Source organism: Hibiscus syriacus, unplaced genomic scaffold (assembly GCF_006381635.1).
Source record: "Hibiscus syriacus cultivar Baekdansim isolate YM2019G1 unplaced genomic scaffold, ASM638163v2 tig00003725_pilon, whole genome shotgun sequence".
In the NCBI taxonomy this organism is placed as follows: domain Eukaryota; kingdom Viridiplantae; phylum Streptophyta; class Magnoliopsida; order Malvales; family Malvaceae; genus Hibiscus; species Hibiscus syriacus.
In genome coordinates this window covers 398,220-407,251 of record NW_024061982.1, presented here as the reverse complement: position 1 = coordinate 407,251, position 9,032 = coordinate 398,220, and the positions used below count along the sequence as shown (strand labels likewise).

The 9,032-nt window shown below is 33.8% G+C and overlaps 1 protein-coding gene across 1 annotated transcript; it reads right to left on the bottom strand.

Moving 5' to 3' along the window:
* Nucleotides 1–5,869: 5,869 nt before the first annotated feature.
* LOC120183253 (lysine histidine transporter-like 8) lies at nt 5,870–8,760 on the bottom strand. Its single transcript, XM_039187991.1, has 5 exons — nt 8,345–8,760; nt 7,356–7,489; nt 6,812–7,239; nt 6,603–6,734; nt 5,870–6,525 (listed from the first exon to the last, which is right to left on the bottom strand). The coding sequence occupies exons 1-5, from the start codon at nt 8,722–8,724 to the stop codon at nt 6,040–6,042; spliced, it is 1,560 nt and encodes a 519-aa protein (XP_039043922.1). The 5' UTR covers nt 8,725–8,760; the 3' UTR covers nt 5,870–6,039.
* Between the last annotated feature and the right edge of the window lie 272 nt (nt 8,761–9,032).

Here is a 9,032-nt window from a genome sequence, read left to right as displayed (position 1 = left end):
GTTTAAATTTGCAGGTTACATATTCTATTCTGATTCTTAAACCATGTCAAATCCTAAACGACCTAGGACATTGTCTAGTAGCTCAATCAAAATCGACCTCTTATTCCTCCACCCAATCCAAATAACCCAAATATGATCATTATGAACTCTTGTTTCAACGTACCTGGTTGTGGACAAGATCTATACCATATGTACCATACTTGTTTTAAGTCATACAAAATCTGGGAAGAGCGTATCCCTTCGATCCAAGCTATAAAAAGATATGGACTTCCAATATCTTCCTACTCTTAAATCCTAGAAGTTTGATAAACTCTTTAAACTCAAACCTTTGGTTTATCATCAATTAGTCCGCATTTTTCTATTCCAATGTGGTATGTGTCCAAAACGAACGCCGAACTGAAACTATAGGAATTCGATCCTATCTTTTAGGACAATTCATTTTTATTGACTTCGGCACAATCGCTACCCATTTTGGACTAGATAACTCGGGTTTAATGAAAAAGAGACTGTGGATTCACCCTATAAGTCTAAGGATAGTGAGAGTACCCTAAGAACTCATCGTGATAGATTCCTTCATCTCTTGGTGGTTTAGACCATCCGAGGTAGGTACTCCTCCCTAGGAATATAGATATATGGTTGATATATTGTATCCAACATAAAAAGAAGATTAATCTGCCACAGATCATCTTTAGTGAGTTTCCATAAACATTGTTCCTTCCAAGAATATAGAAACCTTGGTTTATGGTTGTCTCCTTAGTAATTTGTTTATCAAACTCGGTCTTTGGGTCAATGGGTTTATCGTCCCGAACTCAGAACTTTTAATTGAGAAACATTTTGATGTTCATGGATTGTTTTATCTTGGGTGTTTGAATTTGTTGGATAATTGGATATTTGAACTTACATGCTTATATATTTGGTTTGATTTTCACTTTCATTTTGAGCTTAATGTTTATTTTTGCATCATTTACATATTAGTTGCATTATGACCAATTTTGTCATGTCACATTGTTTATGAATATTGATTATGAAACTAATGGCTAACGTTTCTCTTGATTGTGATCTTAGCAGCTTAAGCTATTTATCTATATATAATCAGTTGGCTGAATGATTTTAAAACCTTGTTTAATATCTTTTAAAAGTCTTTTTGATTTAACAAAAAGGGGGAGAAATGTTAAAAATGTTTTAAAGGGGAGAAGTGTTAGAGTAAGGGGGAGTAATTTCAAACTTGATTTCAAAATAAAATCTTAAAATTACTAAAATGTTTTGTTATATCAAAAAGGGGGAGATTGTTGAAAACATTTTGATGTTTCGATATAACAAATTAAGTTAAATGAATTTTAAGATTTTACAAAATATTTTCTAAGTATATTCGATATAATTATTCGAATATCAAAATATTACTCCAAATATTTCAAATGTCATTTTTAATCCTTACTCAAGTGTAAAATTAAGTTTTAATCTTAAAACAATTTCAAAACAATTTTACAAAATATTTCGAACCATTTCAAAACCAAAAATTCCAGATTGCTCAGAGGGAACTGATTCCCCCCCAAGGGGGTACCGATTCCCCCTGTTTAACGGTCGAAATATTTGAATTTTACACTTAGGGAACCGATTCCCCATGAGGGGTACCGATTCCCCCCACGCTCCAAGCTGTTGTATTAATGGTTTTCACACTTAAACAACTCCATTGACTCCACTAATCATCCCCAACGTTCAGAATCTATTGAGGGAGTATTTAAACAAGTTCCGAAGCCTTTGATCAACAAGAAATTATAGAGAAACAAGAGAGAAATCATCAAACACCAAGTTTATGCAAATCAAACCAATTTTCCTTTCAATATTCATTTTGCTTTCAAGAACACCATTTGTGCTCATTTGTAATTATTTTCGAGTGTTCTTCTCTTGTTCTAGAATTGTGCAAACATCTTACCTTGTAAGTTTGCAAATTTGTGTATTTCTCTTTGAAAAAGAGTGTGCTCAAGAATTTGGGGTATAATTCTTGAGGGAGTTGTAAGGTTACTCTTTGTCCTCAAAAGAAAGAACAAATTAGTGAATTTGTTGGAAAATCTTTAGTGTGGATAGCTAAGGTAGTGGACGTAGACTTTGGTTGAGAAAGTCGGACCACTCTAAATCGTTGTGCAAATATTTTGAATTTTCTACAAAAGCTTCCACCAAAATTTTAATTGCCAATTCACTCCCCTCTTAGCCATTTCCATCAATCGATTAACTCAACAATATCTAACGTTTAGTTTTGATTTCATTTTGGTCACTCGTCATTAAAAAATAACGCTGATTAAGGATGGACGTAGAATTTTATGCTAAAGGCAAACTTCTAAAATTTTAGGAGGGGTTGAACTTAAAAAATTCTGAGGGACGAAAACAGATTTTCAATTGAAAATACATAGAAAAATATATAATATATGATAATTTTAAATTTTCAGGGATGACTATCCCCCACACCCCTTTAGTCCATCCCTAACGGTGATTCTGACGTGTTACCATAAGGTAATAACACACCATCATTAAAAAAGTAATTATCACGTCAACAAATTTATTTACGTGATAATTTTTTTTTAACGGAGACAATCAAAATGGAATAAAAACATAATTTTAGTGATGATCTTGAAAAAAATAGTTGGATGACCAAAACAAAATCGCTAGAATAGTTGAGTGACTAAATATATAGTTTACCCAATAATATAAAGAGTACACTATGTATTTATTTAGTCACCCAACTATCACTTTAGTTCTGTTTTGGTCACTAAACTAATTTTCTTTTTCAAAATTATACCTAAAGTTATGTTTTGATTCTGTTTTAGTCATTCGCCTTTAAAAAATTCACGATGATACTGTCGCGTCATCATTAAGAAAAATTAGCAAGTCAATAGTTATATTTATTTTTTAACATTAGGTGATTAAAATATAACCAATATATAATATTACGTATAATTTTTTATTAAAATGTAGTTTGATCATTAAAATGGAACCAAAGTAATAACTAGGTGACTAAATGAGGGATGTATAAGGAAAGACAACCTAATATAAGGCTAAGAAAAGGTGATACCGGAAATGTAATATTTTTTTAATATTTTCGATAGAGCGCTACTTAAAATGTTATTTTTTATACCAGAAATATTAATATAAAAATATTCATTTTAAGTAATGAAATTAACGTTTTTAATAAAACAAATAATATTTTAAATAACATTTTACTAAAAATATTTAAAAAAATATTAATATTTTCAAAAACACCTTTTATTATCCTTATATTATTGTTAGATCATAACTATCCGACTAAATGCGTTGTTTCCCTTGATATAAAATGGGCATCAATGTCCAGGTCATTGGGGGCGGTGAGGCTTAAAGTTGTTGTCTTTAATCCTCGAGATGAGACAGCCATGCAAATGTTGGTTGGTGATGCCTTTTCTCTTTCATTATTGCTGCAATAATAATAATAATAATAATATGGGTATACATTTTTCAGGGGTTTGGGGTTTGCAAAATCATCCATTAATGCCACCAAAACTACAGCATCCAGATTTAAATAAAAAGAAAATGGAGGAAAGACATAATAGAGGCGTTGGACAAAGCAATTATGCGGACAAATTTCTGATCTTTTTCTTCTAGACTTCATTACAGAAATCATCTGATTCTTCTTCTGATCTATTCAATAAATAAATAACAGTGGACATGCGTGGGTTGGTTACTGGGCTAATTTGGTTTCGTTTCTAATAAATAAATGAACACTCCGAATCTGAGTGTCCCAAATCCTGAAGAAGGCAAAACTATTGTCCAGGACACAGACAAAACAGCTTGCAACGGAGACAGAGGAGAAAGCCAAAAGGAAACGAAACACTAAAAAATAATGTAACAACTCGGAAATTTCCCAATACCCAAAGGATGGAGTTAAAACAATGTGAAATTTCCCAAGTACCATACTGAAAATCTTGAATTTAAATAGTTATACATGTAAGATGTGTATGCATTATTAATGACTAAAAAAAATTCTGAATAAATATTATTTTGTTAATGGTGAATTCAGAAATATTTTTTAGTGTAAGCACACATGCATTAATAATATGAATTTTTCGTATGAGGTAGGTATAAATAAAATTTTAGTGTGTGCACGCACAATCAATAGCATCGGTAAATAATCGGAAAAAAATTAGATTTCATGGTGAGTACGTTCCCACCTTAATATAAGATGGATATATAACTATATCTTCTAATCATTCTAGACTATTAAAAAAACAACTAATCCTCATAAAAATATTCTTTTATTTTTTCCCCAAATGACTAATATTCAATCTATTAACAGATTAATCTAATTTAGCTAATTTTATAATAATTAATTTTATTCATAAAGTCAAAATATATAAAATTAATATTTTATCTTATTAAACCAATTAATTCTAATTCTTTATACCGAAACGAGGTTTTTGAGCTTCGTTTGGGTGTTGCTGTATGTTCTATGAAAGGAACGACAAGCCAAGCCCAATCTAATTAGAGGATACCTTAGCTAAAATCTGTGTGCTGGTGTCCAATCAAATCGAATCACCCTCAAAAATATAATTCCTTTTTTCTTTTGAAACTCTGAATGATTTTTGCTTAATGAAAAAAAGGCTGAACAGTTTATGGAGTCCTCAAACTTTGTAATTGAGCATTTAAATTCAGAAAATTAATAATAATATAAAAATATTAAAAGCAAAAAGAGAAAACTTTCAAGGAAACTTTTGAAGAAAAATATTTGTTGTTTTACTTGTTCCAATGAAAAATATATTCAAGGAATAACATTAAAATCAATTTGACAAGATAGAATATAATATTTTTCGATGAAATTATTATTTTTAATTCTTTGTAAATATTTTAAAAATATTTAAAAATAAATAAAGTATATTTTTAGATTTTGATTTTTCAATAATTTATCATTCTATAGTTTCTAATATACTTTTATTTATTTTTAAATATTTTAATGATTATTTATATATATTTTTAATATTTTTGTTAAAGATTAAATATTCCTTCAGTTTAAAAAAAAGTAAATTAAGCCCTTAAACTTTCTAAACTAATCAATTAACGATAATAATTAACGATATTTGGTTCCCGTTTTCCATAGAACCCTCAGGAAGCACAGTCCAACTCATTTAGTTCCATTAAGATATGTGCATGAAGACACCCAAATAGGAGGGGATTATATACCAGCAGGAATTGAGGTTGGTTTTTCATCCTTTTACTTTCTAAAAAGACACTATATTTTGAACAGATTGCTATTAACATATATGGCTGTAGCATGGACAAAAATCACTGGGAAAACCATGAAGAATGGAACCCAGAAAGGTTACCTTTCTCTTAAATTATTTGAGTTCGAATAATCTTATCACAAATAAACCATATTGACTAAAACACTACCTTGTATTGCTTTCGTAGCCAGATTCATAAATCTTTAACCTATGCTCAATGATGGTAACATGCCTCAAATAACCCCTTTGGGTCATTGATCAGTAAAAGATGAAACTTTGTCAGATAGGTTCATCATTTTCAATCATATATATGTGACCATACATAGATAGCAACACTTTGATTCCTTCATCAGTTGGACGTATACGTAGAATACTAGAACCTGTCAAACCAACTTTAAAACTAAACAAGAATAGTGTTAGGTTCCATGCTGAGTGCCATACAGTGACAATGAAACCCTATTAATTATGCCTGTTGCATGCGTATTCTGACAAGTTGCCCTTAATTTTCGGGTTCATTAATAGTTTCCCTACATGATGATTTACAGTGTTTTGATTCATAATGATGATGTCAAGATAATAACTACAGTCATTTCAAACATTCAGATAACTTCAGACGAAAGAAATGTTCTGGACAACATTACGAGTACATCTTTCTTTGTTTTAAGACAGGATAAGGATAACTCAAGGAGCCAAAAATGGAAAATTTTCAGAGATACAACGTGCAATATTATATATAACATGATTCTTGGCTGACATTGAAACATCAAAAGCCAGTTTTAGCTGTTTTGTCATCTTCTTAACTGGGTTTGAAGAATTTCAACTTAAGTCCATTGTTCACTATACTCCAAACGCCACCAATGGAGAAGGCCAAGCTGAAGGCAATACCAAGCCAACCCAGGATCCAATTGAAATACCAATTGAAGCTGTATTTGGTTGGCCTTTTTATTAGAACCCACATGAAACATGGATAAGCAAACGTAACCGGAAGAGTGAGTCCTCCTAACAGTCCAGCAAGACTCGAAAGGAATGGCAGTGCCACCCCTATGAAGAAGTTGACAAATCCGTAGAAAACTCGAAAACCGGATCGAACCCAGATCGAGCAAGGCCGGTTTGTACGACTAGTATATCCTGCTTCAAAGCTATCGAAAACGGGCATTGAATATATTTGGAAACTGCTTAGACAGTTGAATACTACAAGAATAAAAGTCAGTGCAAGAAGCCCTCTTGGAATGTCGTGACTGTGAAACCCGTAGAGCGCATTCAGAATCCCTCCCGAAGGCATCTAAACAAGCGCAATTAGCAATGGATCGACATTATAGAAGATGAAATCTGCCAATATTGAAAAGGTGGAATGCTTACAAGGTTTCCATAAGCCCAAAAGCCTCCAACGGCAACAGGGAAAAGGCACATTGCAATGAAGAAATAAGCAACCTTCGCTCCTCTCCACATGGGGACATGAGCAGGGTGTTTAAATGTTGATGGCATTGTTGCCTGAAACAATCCATCTTACTAGAAATGACAGTGAAACATGTTTAATGGGAACTATCAGTCAATCGAACAGTACATACCTGAATCTCTAAAACTAAATTATGGCCTCTGAATGCAAATGCTACGATTCCAAGAGCATTCATGACAGAGAAGAAAGCTGCGGCGGATGATGGAAGTGAGAGAGGTTCATAAGAGATTGTAGGCGGCCTTTGTTGGCTAACAGAGAGCACCCACACCATAGTGGAATAAGTGATGGCCGTCACAGCTCCTACTAGAGAGAGTCCTGCAATAGAATTAAGATTCGGGAGCTGAGATAGGACAATGCACAACGAAGTGAACACCAGATACCACTCGACCGTTGTCAGAGGATTCGAGGAACATAGAGGCCCACAAACAATCTGGAAGAATAATTTCATGGTCTCCCCTCCTATGAGAATCAAAGCTGTTGCAGTTCCTGCTGATAAATAAACTGTTGGGAAGAGAGCAAGCCAAACTCCTAATCTTTCACCTTCATAACCAAAAAGAACATTAAATGGATACATCAAATTCCCAAAATTCAGAAATGGTTTGCTATTAACATGTTTTTACTACTTCTTAGTTAATTTTCGAAGCATATTTTCTCACCAAAAGCAGCTTGAGCGAGCTCCACATATCTATTGTACCTCTTTCCCGGGACAGCTTCATGTAACTGAACCAGAATCCATAAGGTATAAAGTTGCCAACAGTAGGCTATAGTTAAGGCCAATATACCCCAACTCCTGCACAAATAAAGCAAATCACGTTAGCAGTGTTCAAAATATTTTCTCTTATCATTTCAATGTTTCGTTTGACTCTCCAAGTTGCTTTCACAATTATTGCATCTATAGAATATTGGGACAAGGAAGCAGATCTGCCCACCCCACCCTCCCCACCAAAAAAAAAAACGAATCCAATGAAACGTTATTTTCAGACCAGCCCACATCAACATGTCTTGGATGATCAGTAAAGGTTGAATTCAATGGTTGTTTGCCAAAACTTGTACAAACAACTTTGGAAAATACTTTTTCATAATTTAAAACCATTAAAGGCAACATAGTTAATTTTTACAACATGCTTATCAGCTAATATGATGGTGTACAAAATCATGAGGAAGGGAGATCATGAACCAGGAAAAAACTTTATAATCAAAGATAAAGTGCCCCCAGGCCCCCACCCCAGCACACAGCTCAACTCCTTAGTCCCATAGTATGAATCAGAAAACAATAAGTGGACCCTCTACATCATATTCTCTAGAATAATTCAACTACTAGAAAATGGAAAGATAAGAGAGAAGGAAATGACATGATTTCTTTAATCTTTTTTCAATTCAAAACTATGATAAATTACAGTTAAGATGATAGTAAAGGATATTTAGGACCACACCCACATAAACTTTAGTCAAAACCCACAGACTGCAAGGCAGAAACAGAGCGACTTTCACCAGGAAAACAAAGAAAAGAAAGAGTGAGAATCACCTTGAAGGGACAAAAGAAAATGAACAAAAACTAAACTTAATGAATATTACTAAACAAAGCTAAAAACAAAAGCCTTAAACTTTGACATTCCCAGTTAAGCGAAGCTAAAAAGATTCATACCAGCCAAGAAAAGCAAAAGCGACAGGCAAGACCAGAGCTTGGAACCCAACCCCGGCATTGAGGTTATGAAACGCAGCGTAATGAGCGTTACCATTACGAGATTCAGTGATGGGAAGCCAAGCATCTTGAGGGTTGAGCTTAGTGAGATGACCCACTTCTTCCAAGTAACCTTTCATATTGATTAAAACCCTCTTCATTGGAGTCCCTATAGGACTCAAGAACCTCGGAGAAATAAACGACGTCGGCGTCCATGCCGACGACTTATTCTCCTTGGAAGCCGGTCTGGGAGACCTCTGTCCTGACGGCGTCTGTATCTCCGGCGTCGACACACGTGGCGTTGCCGGAATCGATATCAACTCTGTCTCTGGTCTCTCTTCCATTAGTAGAAAGATATGGAAATTGAGAAATGAAGCGAGTACGAGAAGATGGGGGAGAGTCGTTCGTTCGTCGTCTTTATATTTGTTCCTAGTTAGTAGTGACTGCCTGTCAGAGTTGAAGTACGTGAAAAAAATATTGAAAATGCCCGAAAAGGGCAAAAGAGAGGTGAGACGTGAGAATCAAAATTGACACATCTTTAAATCAACACCGTTCAACAACATTGAAGGGATAGTCGACTGTGTTAATGTCGTTAGGTGCTTAATCGGATCATATGGTAATGCAGCGAGTGTAAGTAACACCAACATATATA

Coding starts and splice junctions, on each gene's coding strand:
- LOC120183253 (XM_039187991.1), bottom strand. CDS start 8,724: ATGGAAGAGAGACCAGAGACAGAGTTGATATCGATTCCGGCAACGCCA. Junction 7,490..8,344: donor GCTTTTGCTTTTCTTGGCTG/GTATGAATCTTT, acceptor TTATTTGTGCAG/GAGTTGGGGTATATTGGCCT. Junction 6,526..6,602: donor TTTGGGCTTATGGAAACCTT/GTAAGCATTCCA, acceptor GCGCTTGTTTAG/ATGCCTTCGGGAGGGATTCT.